The sequence below is a fragment of the Bos indicus x Bos taurus genome, chromosome 3 (assembly GCF_003369695.1).
Source record: "Bos indicus x Bos taurus breed Angus x Brahman F1 hybrid chromosome 3, Bos_hybrid_MaternalHap_v2.0, whole genome shotgun sequence".
Lineage (NCBI taxonomy): Eukaryota > Metazoa > Chordata > Mammalia > Artiodactyla > Bovidae > Bos > Bos indicus x Bos taurus.
Window position 1 is genome coordinate 106,731,542 of NC_040078.1, and position 20,939 is coordinate 106,752,480.

Consider the following 20,939-nt stretch of genomic DNA (forward strand, 5'->3'; position numbering starts at 1 on the left):
GCCCGGAAGTCCCAGAACCTTTAGCTTTAAATGCTTCAGATTCTGACAATAAGTCACATCCAAAGAAGCGACGTAACAGTACTGTAAACATTTCTGTTAGGTTTATAAAGTAAGCCTTACCAATTTAATTACGCAGTAACACACATATAAGAAGGGATGGTGATGGGTATGTTAGCCCACGAGACACGCAGCATGTAGGTCAGGAGCCAGACTGTGGGATCTGAACCCTGTCTCTGCCATTGATTAGCTGCCTCTCCTCAGGAAGGTTGTTTACCTTTTCTGTGCTTCAATTTGCTATTTTATATAATGGAGATAATAATAGTAGCTACACCTCCTAGAGGTGAAAATGTGTTATTATTGGTAAAATGATTATAATAGTGTGTAGTATAAAAACCTGTAAGTATTTGTTAAACAGAAACTCAGAACAAATTCCACGGATACTGTCTCAACAGGCACATTTTATGCTTTTTCAACTTAAAATAGTTAGAAGAGCTATGGTTTGGCTATTTCAAAGCATTCATAAAGGCAGCAGATACCACAGAGCCAAGAGATGCTAAAGTTTAAAAAGCAAAGCCATTCTCAACAGGCCGGGATGTGGGTAAGAGGGACAAAGCTTAAAAGCCAACCTATGGGAGACTGACTGGAAATCGAGGAGCTGGAATCAGAGCGCTTTATTTTACTCCCAGGATGGTGCACTAGAATAAAAAATACATAAACACAAAGAAACAGAGCAGGAAACGCAGAAATTGGTCAAGAAAGACAAACCGGCGGAGAGTCGGGGAGGCTCCTGCGTACCCACATGCAGCTGGGAAGGAGCAGCTGAAGGGGATGCACGACCGGGATCTGACCATCTCCCACTGGCCGCGGCCCCACACGCCTCCAGCGGCAGGCGCCATCGCTCACACTCAGCTGGCCGTTCTCTCTGGCCTCAGGGCTAGTGTGCCAGCCTTTGTAGGATGAAGCAGACCGAGACCTCACGGACCCACTCAGGTGACTCCCTGCCTTACAAGTGCCCAGGCCCGCTGCCAGATGTTCTTCATCCTTCTGGTTAAAGGAGATCCCAGTCCTCTCCTCCCCGGAGGGGCCTAGTACCCTCCCCGACTTTGAGACGCACAAATTCCAGGCAAGGTCAGCAGCAGCACCAACAGGGAGCTGACAGGCCTTTTTAGGGCTTCTTTCCAGGCTGGTGTTAGTGTAACACCTCACACGGAAATATTTCATGACACCAATAAATTCCTAATTCTTATTTACTGTGTTTCTAGAAACCCATCTCCCTCAACAGCATCCACCCCTCCTGCCCTCTCCCCTGGTCTGCCCTGGCACCCCGACCAAGTTCCCATCTGCACTAACTGGGGTGACATCTGGGCAGCTTAACGACAGACACCGAACAGATCCCACTGTCAGCACCCCATGGGATCACGAAGACCAGTGGTGAGGGCACGGCTGACAAGTAACGTGTGCTGAGCGTGGCTTCTTACCTCGGCAGGGGTCGTTTTTCACGAGGAACTCATCCAGGGCCATCCACCCTCCACCAACGCGGACCATCACGGTGCTGCGCAGGATGCGGACCAGCCGCAGCTGCTGGGAGTCCCCGAACTGCAGGGCCAAGGACACAGGTGAGCCAGGGCGCTGGGGGGCAGGGCGGGTCGATACGCCCCTAACGAAGCAGACTGTATTCAGATGGAGTGACAAGTTCGCAGTTTGGGGTGAATTTTAACTCTCATTCTTTTGCATTTTTCACAGAAAACTTAAAATATGGAAAAGTTAAAGGCCACGGTCTTGACGTACTTTCTACTGGAATAAAGTTTAAGTGCTGAGGGTTGTGACCCTGCCCCAAAGGGGAAGGTGGAGGGCAGACAAGGCCTTAGCTCACTTTGAGTCTTTCAAAGACACTGCCCAAATTAAAATCCACTACAATTCTTTGTTAAGCTAGTTTGCTTCCATAAAAGAGAAGGTAGCTATGAGGTGGATGTCAGCTTCTGAATACAGTGTGCTCAAAAGTTAAATGGAAAACAGCAAATAATCTCAAGTCTCAAGGAAACCCTTGCAAAGCATCATCATCATTACAAGCTTAGAAGGAAATTTGATTTTCCACATTATTTTAGAAATAAACCCTTAAATATTCTCTAATTGTGATTGTCATCAGCAGAAAATTTTCTTCAGCTGAACAAATGATTAGATAGTGTTTATACTAAAATTTAGTTGAAGAAATTAAAAATTTAATCTACCATGCTGACTGTAAGTAGTTTTCAACAATTATTTCGATATTATAACATGCATGATTTTCTGATATTTATTTTTCCTTTTTTTCCTGCCAAATATGCCAACTTCCCAACCCTATCAACATTTGGAGTTTCCTATTGCATAAATTATCCTCTTCCCAAAATAAAGAGGCAACAGAAGAGAATCATGAGACCTCAAAACAAAAATCAAACATATGGTTGGAGAAATGGAATTCCTAAAATTGTTTAATTCAAAGAGAACTGCAGGGGTGGTGGAGGGAGTGCGGGGATTCAATTACTTAAGATTTTCAAAGTTAAAAGGAGAACCATAACTTTGAAACAGGGCACAAAATTTGAAAATGCCAGAAAGGATCTTTGAGAAGGATCTATAATCAACCTCTCTCAAAATTAGTATTTTTGTGGTAATTCTCCATATGACTTTGTACCCACTCAAGCTCACTGATACAGGCAAGGTGATTGAAAAAAATACCACGCCCCACCCAAGCCCTTATCTTAGGAAATAAAAACCGTCCTTCATCTTTCATCTCACCCAGGTTATAGGTTTTTATACAAAGTGACTGCAGCCACAGCCTAGTGTGGTGTGAAGAGCACTGAAGTGGGGACCGGAACCGTGAGGGAATGAACGTCCTGTCCCAGGAAGGAAGCTGCCCTCAGACACTGGCCCTATGAGTGGGAGCAGGTAGGCACTGAGGATTCCATCGGATCTAAGCGCAGTGTCAGCTTGCGTCACGATTCGGGGTCTTCTCTGGGTAAGTGAGGGGAGAAGGAAAGGAGCTCTGCGTCTCCCAGGGGGAATCAGGAAGGAACCCCAAGCTGAGCTATATTCTTAGATTACTGTGCCCCGTCAACGATTTGTCAGTCTAATTGCATTGATTTCATTCTTTTTTCCCCCTAACTTCTTACTAAAGCTCTCTCTGAAGTATTCTAACTTGCTTTTACTGAGCTATGGGGAAAAGGAGGTTTGACCCAAGCCAGAGGCCAAAGTGTCTGGGGAAGCTGAGGCCAGAGTGATGAGTGTGGAAGGACTACCACAGCTCTACAAACAGGGACCGGCACAAATCTGGCAGAGAGGGGTTGCCAGAGAAGCAAGGACCTCTGGACAGTCTTAGGGGCAACAGCAAGCTCTGTTTCCTTCTCTTAAATGGAAAATCCCTTACAGTGACCTGGGTCATGGCTCTGGTATTTCCTGTGTAACTGTGGGCACAGTGGTCCTTAAGGCCTCAGGTGCCTCGTGTATAAAATGAACTTCATAATTCTGTTCTCAACACTGGAATGGGCTCCTCTGACCCTCTGCAGGTCAGTGGAGTAGAGGAGGACATCAGTGCCACTTCAAAGGGGCCCTGTACCCATATGCAGTCATTAGCAAACAGGCACAAGCTTAGGTGCTACTTGGCACTCTTCTGCAATGATTTATTTAAAGTCAGTTTGGCTGTTCTTGTTTTCATTTTCTTTCCATCCTTTGTTCTTCCCACTGGCCCAGAATGTTACTATAGTTAGTGGTTAAGGCAGTGCCTGGAACTCAACATTGATTGAAGGCCTCAAATCCACCAAATGTTTCTGATTTCATTTCCCAAGACAAATTTTACCCATGCAACTTCCTTCCATTTAAAGACATAGGACCCCAGAGCCCTCAAAAAGATCTAAAAGGTTAGAATTACCAAGCAGAGTCAAAAGCATTCAATCTTCTTTGCAAGTTTAATTTGATCCCATTAGATCATACTGGCTGGCTGTAATTGGCAAACTTCAGGCTACAGCCAAGTATGATTCCACACCACACTTCTCACATACCTTACAATTAAAAATATAAATACAACTAAAATATTAATAAGGTATTTAAACAGATTGAGTACCTTAAATGTCCCAAGACTTTTTTGACTTAGTGTGCATTATAAATTCTGTGTTAATGGTCAAAAGACTTGGGTGTAAATCAGAACTGTGCTGTCTGGTATTCTGACTTCCAAAACAGAAGGACAAGACTGGGCTCTTTTCAGAGGTGGGATAGACTGATACCACAGTTGACTTCCCTGGAACCATACTATATATACTTGTAACTCAGCCCAGCAAAATATTGTTTTTAGCTGATCAAATTTTGAATGGAAAATTATATACACTTGTATCTTTTTGCCTGGAAGACAGCTTTAGAACACTTGCCCCACTAGCAGTTTCTCTGCTTGGTAAGACCACCTGATGTGACCCAGGCATGCTTCAGATTATGTCCTCTCCCCATAGCAAAGAACAGGCAGCATTAGCCACACAGACCATTTCCACCGAAAAGAATGTTTGCAAGGCACACTGTACCTGATTGCCGAGGAAGAACTATAGACAGTTAAGAGTAAAGGATGGAGGAAATGGAAGAAAAAAAACAAAACAAAACAGAGAACATTTTGTCAAATTAACACTAAGGAATGAAAATCATGTAATCATGTTAACAGTTTCAAGAAGAACAACACATACTGACCATATTCTTATCCAGCTTCAGACTCAGGGATGAGGTTTTACAAGCTAAGAAGACCTAACTTTTGCACTCTATATTGCTCCTGTTAATTCATCCCTCTCACAGGTAATTAAAACAAAACAAAACTCAACAGACCAGGGTAAGACTGCTTGGAGCCTTATTATAACCCAAAACTTGGGCTGGATCTAAGGCAGAGCCACGCGACACTGCTCCCCAGCTCAGAGCAGCACTGGGTGGCTCTGCTGTACCTTGAAGACAGTTTTGACATGCCCATGAATCTCATTTTCCTGTTCCTAACTGGCTGCATGTCACTCTATCTGAATTGGCCACCTAAATCCTCTTTGCCAATCCTAGATCTACGTTAGGACCTTAGAGAATCCCGACATGCTGCTGAGTACATTTTAGGAGTCCTGTCATAGATGCTTTTTATGTCCCCGCCTGGCCCCAAACGAAGCTAAAACACAGCATGGCTCACTGTCATTCATGGCCTTACTCAGCATGGCTTTCTGGGGAAGACTACTGAGCAGGCTGAGAGTCCCGTGGGGCCTGGACACAGCTCTTCTAGCCCCGAGCCTGTGAGCCATATGGGCTCATGACAACCAGCTCCTTGGGGGCAATGGCCAGTCATTAGATAGCTGTTTCCTTATCTTATGATAAAGGTGCCTCCGCGCCCACAAAGACCTGTTCAGTAGTGAAGAGAGGGCTCTGAAATGTCTCCTCTATTGGATCTCATACAAGCAACTGTGGACCAAATAGGGCACTATTTTCCAGATGCAACTATGCGGGGCTCTGAATCTTAGCCCACAGGACACTTGACACCTGCAAAGATGAGGGCCAGACACTGCATGTCAAGTCCCACTGGCTCCGGTCCTCCAAGCCTCGGGAGCGGGAAGTTGGGGTCACCCATCTGTCGTGTGTCAGGCTCTTTCACCTGTAAGGGCCACACAGGAGGAACGACCACCACAAAGGACTGGTTTTCTCTTTCTTACCCGGTATTTATTCTCTCCAATCTGCTCCACCTGAAACCTTTTTGCACATTTGCACTGAGCCACTTGTCTTGTGACCTATTAGTAGTGAATAAAACAAAAAGAAAAGTGTGAGGGATAAAGCAAGACTTCCTCTTCAAAGAAACAAAGATCTTCACATGTCATCAGAGAAGCTCTTCATTATGTATTTTTAGGAATTCCAGGCTTTTAACACACGCATTCATCTTCTGTCGTGAGTCTCATGGAGATTCGGTTAGATGCTGAATATAAAGGAAATTCACCAGTAATGATACAACACATTCTTCCATCTTGCTTCACAATTTCCTCAGAGAAATGTGCTAATATGCATGCATCAATATTAACTGACTAATTAACAGCAAATTATGAGTTGATTTACATCTCTACCTAGGAGCCTGGCCCTGGACCACTCCCCAGACCAGGCCCATTGCCTCTCCCATCTCAGGATCAATTCTATGAGCTCCTAATGAATTCACACTTTTTAGCACGATGCAGTTTTCAATGTGATACAGTTCTTAAATAGGCAGAGAGGCTGGTGGGTGCACATCTTAAACACTATGTGTCAACCCTTAAATGCTACATATGAAGATGCTCCCCTGGACCCTAAGGCAGAGTCTGTTCTAGGCAACGTGGTGCCCTGGAGAGGTTCTTTGAAACTGCAGAGCACCACACAGAGGTGACTCATGTGAGTGAATTCATCGAGACAGAGCCACAGCTCAATAGCTGGATACCCAAGGGGGCTCCACCATCCAACAGGGGATCCTCAAACAGAACTCCAGATAATCACATCCCAACAGACATGCTGAAAAGCTGATATGGCAATTGCACCCGACCAAATTCAGGACAGTAGCAACATGTCGTCAAAAATGTACGCAGAATACAATTATTTCTCATACCTCGTCTTCAATTTTATCTGCATCAGTTGTTGGTCGATAAGCATCCTTGTTGGGATGGAGAGCAGCCACGAATTCATAGTAATCAATATAACCATCCCCATCTCGGTCAAAAATGTCTGCAACGGCAGTCATCTCTAACTTGGTAGTAGGGAACTCTGGAGGAAAATTAATCACATTTTGGAACATTAACTAAGAGAAAAGGCTGGCTGGAGATTATATAAATACTTCTTTAAAAGAATTTGTCTTCACTTTTATTTTTCTGAAAACCAGTACATGCTCCCTTTAGAAAACTTAGAAAATACAAAAAGTTACAAAGAAGATAAACATCACCCCAAAATATATTATGGCATACTCAAAGCATGCCCCAGAACACACTCGGTTTTTGGCATTTTTGCTAATAGACTCATAACCCTCCCAACCCCCTATGCAATTTAAAACAAGAGACCTCCCACCAAACTTCAGAATATACTTATTCACTCCACTATCAATAGGTTGGATATTTACATTATTTCAGGAGAGTGACAATTTGGAATAAACAGGGTGACGTTTTCCTACGTTTAGATTATTGCTTTGGGTTCCTCACAACTGCTTTCCAAAGTGTGAATGTTACAATAACCAGAGTGACTTCTTAAGACATAAAGTGGACTACACTGTCTGTCAGATGGAAATCTCTGCTGGCGGCCCACTGTCTCGAGAATAAGATCTGATCCCTTCATGATGGCCAACAAAGCCCCACATTAATAGTTGTTTTCTATCTTTCCAACTTCACATCTTACCAATCTTGAGGTCATGACACTCCAGCCATGCTAACCTCTGAGAACCTGCCAAGTTCATTCGCCTCTCAGCACTTTGTACCTGCTGCGGTTCTGGCTCCGTCTCTACCCTGAAATCTTGACGTGGCTGAATCCTTACCATCACTTAGGTCTCAACTCAGGTATTACCTCCAGACAGGCCTTCTTGGGCCTCCATGTGAAGCAGCACATCTGTGAGCTGTGCTGTGTAAGTCACTTAACTAAATGCCTCACTTATTCCTTTTGCTAAAAATACAAGAGATCACACATTTTGTAAGCTTTTATACAGATGCCAGAAACTGACATGATGAGGGATGTAATGTACAACAAAATGATAAATATAATTAACACTGCTGTATCACATATAAAAGCTGTTGAGAGTAAACCCTAAGAGTTCTCATCACAAGAAATAATTTTTTTATGTCTTAAATTTGTACCTATATGAAATGATGTTCACTAAACTTACTGTGATAATCACTTCATATACGTAAATCAAATCATTATGCTGTATACCTTAACCTTATTCAGTGCTGTATGCTACTTACATCTCAATAAAATTGAAAGAAAAAAAAAATCTGAATTCCTATTGAACAACTGATATTGTGAAAAACTTGAAAAAATATTTAATAGGCATATCTCATGTCAGTTTCTGGCATCTATGTAACAGCTTATAAAATATATGATTTCATTTACTATGCTTCAGATGTTATCCCCCTCTTTTTAAGACAAATTTAAGGTTTGCACCAACTCCATCCATGCCAAGCAGGTTCATTGGCACCATTTTCCCAACAGTATATGATCACCTCATATCTCTCTGTGTCATATTCTGGTAATTCTTGCAATATTTCAAATTTTCCATTATTATTATTATATTTGTCATGGTAATCTGTGATCAATGATCTCTGATGTTACTACTGCAAAATGATAATGACTAGCTAAAGGCTCAGACAATGGTCAGCATATTTTAGCAATAAAACATTTTTAAATTAAGGTATATACATCATTTCTTAAGGTATAACACTATTGAACACTTAATAGACTACAGTATAGTATAAACATAACTTTTATATCACTGGGAAACCAAAAATCTCTAATGGCTCTCTCTGTTCCAATATTTGCTTTATAAAGGTGGTCTGGAAGTGAACCTGCAGTATCTCCAATGTCTGCCTATACTTAGAACCTCATTATTCACAATCGTTAGCTCCTTTTCTAAACCTTGAATGTGTTTTGCTTGCCATAATGTGTCAAATAAGACTTGCTTTTTTTAATTCTAAACAAAATGAGGTCTGACTTCCCATCAAAACAATAGACCAATTTTAGTAAGCAGGTACATTACTTCTGCTCCAAGACTTCAGCTTTCACTTAAGAAAGGCTGTTTAGCCAGAAATACAGCCTGCTTCTACAAAGCAAGTGCAGGGAGTCTAGGTGTGGGCTGGGTCTGGAACTGTGACTGGACTCACTGGATGCTAGAATGCCATCGATAAACTCCTGACGGGTTATCTTCCCATCCTGGTCCTTGTCAATTCGCCGGAAGAAATCCATCACCCGAGACTTTTTGTGATTCATCCAACGCATATACTTTTTCCTCCAGACATCGAAGTCAAAGTTGGCAAATTCCTTCAACTAGACAGAGATCAGAGGAGTCAACAAGACCTGCTGTTTTGGTCTTCAAACCTACCCAGAGCATACCCAAACTTTCAGACATCCAGCAAAGCCATGCGGGCCTTTTGAGGGGACCAAGAATGAAATCTCTGTGCTGCCTCTTGTGAAGGCACATTGGCTCCTTCACTTAAAGCCATGACTGCTTACACGAGCTGCGGTAAAATGGAGCAGTGAGAAAAACAGTAACTCAACAACCACCATGGAAGATACGGAGCACGCACAACAAGAGTGGGTGGGGTCAGCCTTGCTTTCCCTTGGCATTTTCTCAAAGGATCATCCCCTCAGATGGAAAAGAATGGATTCTACCCCAGAAGAGAAATCCTCAGTGCGCCCCACTTATGTGGTGTTTCTTTTGGATGGCGCCAGAGGGAGTGAACTGCCCTCTGATTCCCACTCTAAGTATTTGGTCCTGGTGGACAGCAGCGGGCCTGTGCAGTGGACAAAGTGATGCTGAGCTACTTGGACTATGCCAGTGACACGGACTCAGGATGACTTAAACAGTGCAGCAGTTTTCCCCCTGGTCTTTCAAACTCCAAAAAGTTGGAAGGAATGGGGAAAAAAAAAAAAAAGAAAAAGCCAAAACCAAATATGCTTATAACTCAACTGGATCTACAGAAATAACAACAAAAAACACAGAACACTCACTTCTGGGCATAGCTGCTTTGATATGCACAAATAAAAAAATATAAAAGATATTAGCAATTTATTTTAGAAACTAGGAAGTGAAGTACTATATTTTTCAGATTGGTTAATGATACTTCAAAATAGATTTGCTTTTTATAATCTACTGAAGAATCGACAAATAACAGGATTATTAAAAAAAACTACTCGTTTCATAATTGAGGAGCTTATATCTTTACACAAAGGGCTCAGTAATGGTCATTTTTATGAGCTGCTCCACACCTGGTGGTAACTTTGCCAAGTTAGGTTCCTGATTCTCAACCACGGCCGGGCACTAAGGAGGATGGTGCCACAGCCCAGACCCGCTGGGACTGGCCGGCAGCCTGCTTCCCACCACCAGCGCTACAGCCCATCAGCCGTTAGTTTCCTCACTTGAGTCTTCTCTCCCAGGGGGCCTGCAGGACTGAGTCCTGGCCTACACTGCTCCGTTGCTCCTTCTGCAGAAGTAGTGGGTCAAGGCACACGGGTCAGGACACAGAGCCTCAGGAGGGCTGTGTTTTGATAAGTCACTTCCCTCCAGGGATGGCTGCCTGGCGGGGCCTCACCTCCTCCAGCCGGTCCAAAGCGTCGTTCAGCTTCCGCTGCCGCTCCAGCGCCAACAGCCACACCTGCTGCCAGCGCCCAGAGAGCTGGTTGATCCGTGGATTTTTTGCTTCAGACTGTGAGAGGATTGGCATGGGAGGAGGGGCAGGCTGACTCAAGGACTTCCCTGAAAGGAAAAATAATCACGAGATCAGAAAAGCTGGTTTTGTCCATTCACAATGAGAAGGTGCCATCTGGCTGAACCTAAAGGATCTGCACAATGATATCCGGTCAGTAACTGAGGAAGGAAACACAGGACCTGGCCACACTGAGATATGGAAGCACAAACTGCTGCTCTTCCCCAGCCAACAGGTACCTGTCTCATACTTTCAATCAGTTCTGTCCCACTTTAGTGGACCAAGGAGACATCAACGGTTCTACAGGTGCCAACTTATTTTAAGAAGAAACTACTGTAAACCAAATGTAAACAGTCAGTGCTGATGACTAAAATAATCAGAAGGCCGCTACAAATGAATCCACTTAGCCACCCCACAATTTCATACCAATTCAAAAAACTGGAGCCTAGCTACTGTCTAAGAAAAGTGAGTTTCAAAAAAAGATTTGCATTCCAATCCCATATGGTTTTTGAAATGCTCATCCTCAGGGAGCAAGAAGGACACCTCCTGCCCAAGGGCTCCACGTACTGCTGCCACCACGGGACTTCTCCATGAAAGGCGCGTGGGCTGGCTCTAGGATCTTCCTCTTGTACGTCTTGGTGACCCGGTCCACATCAGGCTGCTTTCGAGTCATCTCCTCCATAAACGTCTGTTGGACACATAACAAGAGTTGAGAGTTTTCTTGGACTAAGATGGAAATAGGCAACTTCTTACTAAAAGGGCTAAGCCTGCTACAAATGGACTACTGGAGATGTCTTCATATATGGCCCCACTCCTTTCAAGAAACACGATGAGTGAGGCACTTCATCAAGTGCTGGAGACATGAAGGAATAAGACATGACTCTGACTATCAGGAGCTCACGGCTGAGTGAGGAAACCAGGCCAGGCAGAGCAATGAGTGGTACCCAGGTCCCCAAAGGCAGGCCTAGGATGGGCACACACAGCCCAAGTTGGGCAGGAAGGCTGCCTGGAGGCTGGTGCCTGAGCTGCATGCTGAGCAATGAGCCAAAGACTGGGGGCAGGGTGGTCCCACAGAAGCCTGACAGTGGAATGAGCCAGGGCCCTGATCACTGGCTGAGCTAAGGATGCAATTGGAGGAGGGGCAAGAGGGACAGCTGGAGAGGCAGGCAGCAGAAAGGTCGAGAGAGGCCTTGTGTCAAGCTGAGGGACTGGGATTTTATTCTGAAAGCAATTGGCAAGGGGGTTACAGGTGGGTGGGCAACTGAAGGATTTTGATCCAGAAAAGAGACACCAACAGATCTCTGTCTTAGAGCTATTGCTCTGGCCTCAGTGTAGCAGGGAGGACATGAGATAAGGGGCTGGGTGGAGGGGCACAGACGTTAGGAACCTAATGTAGTAATTGAGGCAAAATACAGTGAAGGCGTAAGGCAGGGCAGGAGAGGAGCCACGCAGAATTCTGAAAGTAAAACAGATAAGACCCAACAACTGGCTAAATGTAGGGCTACAGAAAGAGAAGAAATCCGACAGGCTTCTGTGTTGGGTGACTGAGTGGATGAGGAGAGAGGAGGCAGCGTGGAAGGAAGGGTGGGGTTAGGGCCAGGGCCAGGAAAGAAGGCTGCAGGGAAGTTTCAGAGCTGTTTCTGGCTTCCTGTGTGTGCAGATGAGGCAGGAGATATGGAAACCCTTAGCGTACAGGTGCTGGCTGAAGCCAAAAGCTAGATATGGCCTTGGGTGTGAGGAGAGGGTTAAGAATGGAACTTTAGGGAACAGCAACATTAACAAGTGAATAAAGGAAGAAGAGGGCTTCCCTGGTGGCTCAGTGGTACAGAACCCACTGCTAATGCAGGAGATATGGGTTTGATCACTGGAGAAGAAAAAGGCCACCCACTCCAGTATTCTTGCCTGGGAAATCCCATGGACAGAGGAGCCTAGTGGGCCTTAGTCCCTGGGGTCACAAAAGAGCTGGACATAACTTAGCTGACTAACCAACAACAAAGGAAGATAAACCAGCTAAGAAGACTGAGCAGCAATGGTCAGACAGATGGTGGTGGAGCGGGGGCGGGGGAGAAAGATGGGGAGCTGGAAGGCATAAGGAATGAGAGGGGGTAACAGACGGGCGAGGGACTGGCCTTGATGGAAGAAGATACTCTTACTCAGGAGAGGAGGGGTCAATGTAGGTAAACTTGAAGGGAAGCACAGGGCGTTTTCACTGGTAAGGTTCACTACATACGCTAAAAAGAATTTACATCCGTGGTGTTACTAAGCAAAATCTATACTTGCATTCAGTGTAAATGATCATGGCTAAAATCCACAGTTTTTAACAACTGTTAAAAAGTATTTGTCTCCTAAGAATATATGGTATATGAAGACAGCTCAACTGAGTTTTCCTCCATTCAATTTAGTTCCGTGTGTTGTCTGGCCCATCTCTGGGTTCATGTAAGAAATCTTTCTGAATCCAGGTGTGATGGGATAGGTCCCAGGTAATGAGACCGTGGTATAGAGGCTAGTCAATAGAAAACAACAGTCAACAGACCCAGCCAACTCATGCCTGGACCCCCAACCCACAAAAACTGCGAGACAGTAAGCATGTTTTAAGCTGCTGAGTCTGCAGGACTATGTTCAGCAGCCATTAAAACATGGATGCACAGAGCAAAGGAAATGGGCTCCACGAGCCACGTAGGAACCTATGACCGCAGGACGCGGGTGGGGTACCTGGTGCTCAGCAATAAGGGCTTTCACTCGGTCAATGTTCTGAGGGATCGGATCCTGATCCCGTTGAATGAGGGTGCTCTCGGCCCACTGGATCCACGCCAGAAGTTCTTCTAAGAGCTCGGCATTTGCCACCAGTTCTGACAGGGCAGCTTCGAGGCGCTGCTGGTGCTGCTTAGCCCACGTCAGGACCTGCGGGGGAGGGAACCCATTGGCTCTCAGTCAAGCACATTCCTTATTTTCAAAGCCCCTTTTTGTGTGAGCCTAACAATGACTTTTAGGGAAAAGACCACCCAAGCAGTCAAGAGGCTTCTCTCTTGCTCCAGAGACAAGCTGGAATAAGAAGCCAGTTCCCCTGCAAACAAACGTAGCACATGGTCTTAGACACAGAAGGTCCCTGAAGGAGGAAAGAGCACGGCATGTGTCCACTGGATGGCATCAAGGCGCACGTCATGACGCCAGCATCGTCCTTTCAGGTTTCCGCACGTTATCAGGAAAACAGTCAGGACTAGAATGCTGATAACCTGACTCCTGCTGAGCTATTCAGGGTGAGTGGGGGACGGGACACTTGTGGTCTTCCTCTGAACCCAGAGCCCACCTCCTCGAAGCGCGCGCGGATGATGGTGATCCAGTGCTTGATGGTGGTGACGCAGTCAGGATGGCAGGCTGCCAGGATGACTTCTCCCATGGACACTGCTGTGCTAACGTCCACTCGCTTTTCTTCCACTTTCTTCATGAATTCCTAAACAAACGAGATTTGAAACCTTAAACCCACTCTAGCAGCACTGTTTACACTGAGAGGAGAAAAACGCTTCAGTGTTTTTTCTTGACTCTGTGTTGATACAGCCCTCTAAAAGTCTGTATTTAGACATCTCTGGCATTTTCTTTCCAGGTCTCCCAGCTGTGGGAAAGTGAGGGACTTGTACAAGAATGACTTTCAGTGCACGAATGGTAAGGACTAGAAACACGGAAGCTGACCTCCTTCCTGAGCACTCCCTCTTTCACAAATTCGTGTTGATATTCATTTCCATATGTGTAAACGGTATTGGACAAAAATAGTGATAGCTACAAAACACTACAATGTTTTAACAATACCTATAACACAATGCAATCACAAAACCAAGAGTAAAATCTCTAGGTGGGAAATACAAAAATTAAAAAAGGAAATATTTCCCACCTCCTTATGACAGTCACACTGAGGCCCCAGACACCACATTATACCCTGCAGCTTGGTGAGTGGCTCTAGGGGCGCAGATCAGGCTTGGAGCTGGCCCGGAGGAAAGCCACCCAAGGTGTATACGGAGGGGTGGGGGTGGGGCGTGCGTAAAGCTAGAGCAGCCCATGTTTTCCTCTGGTATCAACACCAGCTGCTTGACTTGCTTATAACCTGCAAGTGCCACTTTTGCAAAAACCGAGAGGCTGAGTGGTCTGACACGTGAGGGTCAGAAAACCCACGTGTCATTTCTCCATGTGGGTGGTGTGGGGCCCCACACCCTGAGATGGGTTACCTTGTGAGTATCAATGAGAGACTGCAGGGCCTCCGTGTCATCGGGAAGTGCTCCCCGAAAGCGTAGCGTCTGCTCAGCTTCAGAAAGCCACTCCAGTAGCATGTGGATTGTGTCCCGAAACTCTTCTGCCTGAAATAACCAAGCACAAGAGCCTGAGCCTTTCTGTGCAGCTGAGGTCCCAGACAAGGCAGCCAGAGGGGGGTCTGGCCTATCATAGGCACCTAGAGGCTCTATTGAAGCCCCACAAAGGTCATTTTTCATCTGTGCAACTTTGAAAATCAACTGGAGTCATGATTTCTCTAATACAGATGTGCTAAATGTTCTTGTAGAACATTTAGAACACCAATTTTTGACTCCCTGTGAGACTGGCTGGAACCGATCCTGACAAAGAGGCTAGACTGACTTTGTTCAGGCCCAGCCCGGTGTTGTCTGACCTGCTTCAGGGCCTGCTCCAGCCGGCTCTGCTTGCAGACGGAGAGTTTGCACACGGTGTCCCAGCGAGTGCTCAGCTCCTGGAGCTGCCCCTTCACCCAGGTGGTGTCATCGCGACTGTTCTCTATCAGCTCCCGGCCGGATCGCTTCAGGACCTGAACAGTTCCTGTTCGCTTGCCCAGTTCCTTCTGGAAAACCTGGAAAACAGGAGAATTAGTTCGTCTCACAAATGTTTTGAATTCAAGTAGAACCAAAGAGAAAGTAGTCCTTTCTTTCAATTCTCCTTTGATAGGTTCTAATTGTGTGTCTTTTATGCAAAGATGGAGGTGGGACCACAAGGGAGAAAGAAGCATCACAGGACTTGGGTCTGAATGAGGGCCATGTGACTTTGGATAAGCTGCTTAACTGGAGTCCCTGCTTCCTCACCTGTGATACAGGAACTGTGCTATGCTAACGCCTCTGGAACTGTGGGACTTTTAAAACTGATTTTTATTGGAGTATAGTTGATTTACAACGTCGGGTTAGTTTCTTTTTGGGGGCCACAGCATGCCACATGTGGGACGTTATAGTTTCCTGGTCAGGGATCAAACCTGCATTCCCTGCATTGGAAGCACAGAGTCTTAACCACTGAACCACCAGGGAAGTCCCTGTTATGTTAGTTTCTGCTGTACAGCAGTGAACCAGTTATACATACACCCACTCTTTTTTAGATTCTTTTCCCATATAAATTATTACAGAGTATTGAGTAGAGTTCCCTGTGCTATTCAGTAGATTGTTAGCTATCTATTTTAGCTATGCTCCTGCTCCTGCTAAGTCGCTTCAGTCGTGTCCAACTCTGTGCGACCCCATAGACGGCAGCCCACTAGGCTCCCCTGTCCCTGGGATTCTCTAGACAAGAACACCGGAGTGGGCTGCCATTTCCTTCTCCAACGCATAAAAGTGAAAAGTGAAAGTGAAGTCACTCAGTCGTGTCCGACTCTTTGCGATCCCGTGGACTGCAGCCTACCAGGCTCCTCCGCCCATGGGATTTTCCAGGCAAGACTGGGTTGCCATTGTCTATGTATATGTCAACCCCAATCATCCAATTTATCCCTCCCCTCTCTTTTCCCTCTTGATAAGAGCCCACCTGCCAGGCACATAAAAATCTGGTGTAATTTCAAGGTAAAGCTGAATGTTTGATGCTGAAGCAGGAGAACAGTATGCAGTTCAACATACAGGTGTAGGTACTAAATGCTGGTATGCACGGTGCTAGCTCGTCAGGTTCGCAAGCAGTTGAAAAGCACTCATTTTCATTGTAACAATCAGTGGAAAATGGATATCTTGAGGGTCTTCTGAATTTAAATCCAGTTTGATTCAACTGAGATATATAAGATTCAATTGAGACATATAAACAGGAAATGGGAGGGAACCTCAAAATCAAGTTTACACATTGGCACATCTGAATCGAACCAAGTTTGGTCAATTCTTTGTGACTGATGCAGAATCCCGGCAGCAGTTTGTTTACACACACAGAGCAAGGAGCCGCCTCTCTGATAAGCAGAGAGACAGGCTCTTTCCGACTTTCTTTCTAGGGAAGCCTTAGGAGGGCAGCACGAGCAGAAGGCACACAGGGATGGGGACCCAATGGCTCCGCCCTCCACACAGCCCAGATCTCACCCCTCACCTTGTGGGCGTCCATGAGGTTCATGACGAGGTCCAGGTCTCCGTGGACAGGCTGGTCTTCAGCCAGCTGCGGCTCGACCTTGTACAGCCAGTCAACCAGGGCCTGCAGGGCGTCCATGAATTGGCCCGAAAACAGCAGGGCCTCCTCCAGCTTGTGCTGCCTGAGACAAGCACATAAGCCTCACTGATTTTAATGATCCTTTTATGAACAGCCCACAGTTCTGGCCATTGAAAGGGAACACTGCTTGAACTCTATCTAGAGACCACTGTGTCAGAACAGTCAGAAATATTATAAAAAGTGACTAAGAGATCTTTAGGTATGTTTAGGTAAACCACTCTTAAAAACGGATTAAGCATAGTACAGGTGACAGTAGAGATGCACTTCCGGGATCTTAAGAGTCCAGCTGCTGTACACATAGACACACCCTACGACCCGAGGTCTTTTTATTTACATTACACCAGTCCAGCAGAGGGTGAGGTTCTGTTAATGACCTAGGGCCAGCAGTTCAACTCCTAACTCTCCATCTAAGACTCTAGGGGGTCTCGTTACCTCTTTGAAACTCAGTCACCTCATCTGAAAAATTGGGAGTACAAATAATATAGAGCTATCATAATGCTTACATAGCATAGTGGGTACAAGTGGATAAAAGTACAACTTTTAGAACTAAATCTCAGCTCTGCCACTTAGCAGCTGAGTGAGCATGGGGGAGTCAAGAAACCTCTTTATGACTGTTTCCTCATCTGTAAAAGGGGGAGGACAGTACCCCCACCTCAGTGGTTGTTATGAGGATGAGTGAATCTCATGGTGGTTCAATGAGATACTTTATCAGAGGCTTTTGTAGAACATTCAACACAAGAGACAATCAGTGAGACAATTACCGGCATTACAAATTGGCGATTTACATATATTCATAGATCTATTAATACTATTGTTGGCTTGATTTTTATAGGCTTCTCTCTTTGTAATACAGTAAGTTTCAAGTTTAAGTAAGATAATTTTAATATATTTTCCTGAGATTAATGCATAATTTGTCACTCAATTAATTGGAAATACCAAGAAGCTACTGTCACTGATGCATTAGCTTCATTATCATTTTTACAGAATCTGGTACCGTCTCCTGGTTACTTTTGGGATAACACAGAGACCCACGAAGGGGACATTCATGCTCACCTCTCCACAGACTTGCCACAAACAGTATCCCATTTGTCTCTGACTTCTCCCAGTAAGTTGTCAAGTTTCTGAGTGTCATCAGGAAGCAAAGTCTTCTCTTTCAGTGCTCTGCCTGTTCTAATTGTGGTATCATATACAGGCTGTTTGCCACCAAGAGTTTTCTGGAACTCCTGTTTTCAGAAAGGAAAAAAAAAATGCTGAAAGTCAGATGACACTGAGTTTTCAGGTGGTAACCAGATACAGTATGAATGTCACTACGTCTTGAACTAAAATTAACAACAGCTTACCCTGAACAAATTCGTAAGGTTTTGTTTGTGCCACACACACCAGATCATGACTTTTTCTAAAAGCCCACAGTTTTAGCTGGCTACTCATCAGTCACTTTGTTTGAACTCTTATTTAAAATAAGCAATTGTCATGGTTAGACACTGTCTACATGCAAAATGGAAGGCTGGCTCTATGATCTTAACTGTTTAACATTAACCAATTAGTTTTCTTTCAGCAAGCTAAAAGTTTTAGCTTTTTCTTTTTTTAACAAGCTACAAACGTCAGTGAATCCCAAGCTCAGGAATGAAGAGCAGTGAGCCAAGGTACCTTATGTTTGGAGAGCTGAAGTTTAATTTTGTCTGGGTCATTGGATATCTCCAGTTCTGAGTCCAGGTGACTTTCCGCATCTTCCAGCCAATCAATCAGCTTTTTCCAAGCTTCATGGAACTGAAATTATTGAAGAATAAGTTATAACAGGAATGGACATGCACACCACACAGCACTTTCATCTGAACTCAACACACGAAGCCCAAGGTTGTTCAGTAAACTGGTATCTTTCTCTTACAACTTACTTGTTTTGCCCGCTTTCTGGCATCATCCAGCGATCGCCCTCTTTCAATAGATCGCTGGACAACCTTCTCCCATCGAGACTGGACGCTAACCAGCAAATTTTTGATCAAAACAACGTCCTGTTTTTGGCTAAGGAACTTTAACTGATTGCCAGTTTGATCCAGCTCAATGATCTGGTCTCGATGAGCATTTACTTCATTAGCAAACACCTGAGGAGAAAATATTGCTGTTTTTAAACTGGAGCTAAGATCAAGGAGCATCATTTTCAATTGGCACTTGTAAAAGCAAGGGGGAATTGTAATGCCATTGTTACCTTATGCTCCTCTATCTGGGAAAGGACAGTGTTTAGAATCAGGCTGGGAGGAGAAGCGATGTTTAAACTCTGCTCTGCTAGAGTGAGCCAGTTGATAAATTCTTGCAGGGAATTCTGGAATTCTGTTGCCAGGTTGAGGGCCTCTTCCAGCTTTGACTAAATTTTCAGGTGCCATGCACACACACAAAAAGACAAGTACAGAATTCAGGAATTATAGCTTCAAGGACAAAGACGTGAATTGTACACCAAATGAAATAACTTCTAAGAAGGAAGCCTCATTTAATCAACCTCCAAACATGCCCTGTTTGCAAAGAAGGGGACATTTTGAATGCTAGTGTCTGAAACTCAGACAACTGTGCCTGGAAAAGGCAAGAGCACAGTTTGCAGCTAAGTTGCTTTCTCTGCCATTCCCCACTTGCCGGGACACTGATCCCCACTTCCTGGGACATTAAAGCACAGGAATAACGCCATTCACGCCATTCAGGGACTGTAAGAGAACAGACCCTTTAGTGGTGACAGCTGCAGGCTCTCCAACCCGCTTGGGGCAAAGTCTCAGTTTCCTTTAATGTCCTTTTTGTGACATAAAAACAACTAAATGAAAAGCACTTCACTGTGATGAAGATGCTCACTGCAATGCTTTCTGTTTAAATATGTTTCAGAAAATATGGCACTTGAAAATGTCTGAGTGTGAAACATGCTTATGCTACAAGCAACAAAGGCAATAAAGGTCAGAATGTTTCAAGTAAAAATGTGACAACATTAGATGTAAATTTTTAGTCATTTTTATCTAAATCAGGATGACAAAAACAGTGCTTCATTCAGGGTGCATGCTATTTCTCCATGAATACATCCCAATTTTAGCCTGCAAGCTCAGAGACTTCCACCCAGAACACCTGGATGATGGCCTTTGCCTCTGGCCCATCTATCAGGTGGGCAAAACAGGATAATGACAGGTTGTTAAAAATGAATATATACAGAATTCTCACAGAAAGAAACACCAGCAACATAATAAAAACGTTCATTACTATTAACTGGCTTATGAATGCTTTTTACCTTCCTCTTGGCATTTTCAGGTTACTTCTGTAACCTAACAAATACTATATGGAGAAGGAAATGGCAACTCACTCCAGTATTCTTGCCTGGGACATTCTATGGACAGAGGAGCCTAGCAGGCTATAGTCCATGAGTCACAAAAGAGTCCCATAGGACTTAGCGGCTAAACAACAAACAAAAGCATTGTAAAACTCAACCCACCCTATTCCTCCAACACCCCTGTTTCCCCTCCTGACCCCTGCTTATCTTTGGGCAATGTCTCCATGGTTTAGCCTGGCTACAGTTAGAGGCCAGACTTTAACTTTTGGAAGCAGGGTGGTCTCTGAAGCCTCTGCAAAAAAAGGCTGGAGGTAGCTGTGGGTTCACCCAGATCCCTCCCCTACCCCTGGCCCAGTCAGAAAATAAGTGCCTGGTGTCTACTGGGGGAGCAGGGCAGTGCTCTGGAGGAGGGCAAACTGAGGCCTGCCTGGACTGGCCACTCCAGCGGCCTAGAGCCTGCACCACCCGGGCAGGGAGGTTCCAGGAGTGCTGCCACCCGTCCCCACTGCTGGATCCAGAGGCAGGGTCGGCACGGCCGCTGAGTGCCCCTTTGCCCTGCGGGAGGGCCTGGCTGCAGCATGCTGCAGAAGGCGGCCTCCCGCCCCGTGCCGTTCCCCTAGAGCAGGCTGGGAGAGAGGGGAGTTGGCTGGGCCAGACTAATTTCCCAGATGATGGGAAGTAACGCCAGTAAAAAACATCAGCTGCCCCCCGCCCCAAACACTACAATGAATGCTACAAAAATGCAGACTCAATATAAAAAAAAAGTAGAAAAACAAAATCTACCTCAATTCTATCAAAGAAATGTTTAGAAGTCAATACACTGC

The 20,939-nt window shown here is 45.0% G+C and overlaps 1 protein-coding gene across 31 annotated transcripts in view; it reads right to left on the bottom strand.

Moving 5' to 3' along the window:
- The window catches only part of MACF1 (microtubule-actin crosslinking factor 1), a 340,530-nt gene that overhangs the window by 11,731 nt on the left and 307,860 nt on the right, over positions 1-20,939 (bottom strand). For 14 of the 31 annotated variants that reach the window (XM_027537746.1, XM_027537747.1, XM_027537750.1 and 11 more), the window contains 18 exons: positions 19,024-19,179; positions 18,713-18,919; positions 18,468-18,587; positions 17,874-18,043; positions 16,704-16,863; positions 15,043-15,237; positions 14,609-14,737; positions 13,699-13,842; positions 13,104-13,292; positions 10,935-11,079; positions 10,278-10,441; positions 9,697-9,708; positions 8,850-9,012; positions 6,599-6,753; positions 5,688-5,762; positions 4,542-4,559; positions 1,479-1,596; positions 627-695 (listed from right to left, as the gene is read on the bottom strand). In XM_027537746.1, coding sequence (XP_027393547.1) covers positions 627-695; positions 1,479-1,596; positions 4,542-4,559; positions 5,688-5,762; positions 6,599-6,753; positions 8,850-9,012; positions 9,697-9,708; positions 10,278-10,441; positions 10,935-11,079; positions 13,104-13,292; positions 13,699-13,842; positions 14,609-14,737; positions 15,043-15,237; positions 16,704-16,863; positions 17,874-18,043; positions 18,468-18,587; positions 18,713-18,919; positions 19,024-19,179 — 2,389 coding nt within the window. The remainder of the gene's footprint in view (positions 1-626; positions 696-1,478; positions 1,597-4,541; positions 4,560-5,687; positions 5,763-6,598; positions 6,754-8,849; positions 9,013-9,696; positions 9,709-10,277; positions 10,442-10,934; positions 11,080-13,103; positions 13,293-13,698; positions 13,843-14,608; positions 14,738-15,042; positions 15,238-16,703; positions 16,864-17,873; positions 18,044-18,467; positions 18,588-18,712; positions 18,920-19,023; positions 19,180-20,939) is intronic. The other 17 variants (XM_027537737.1, XM_027537755.1, XM_027537751.1 and 14 more) reach the window with 10 other exon arrangements.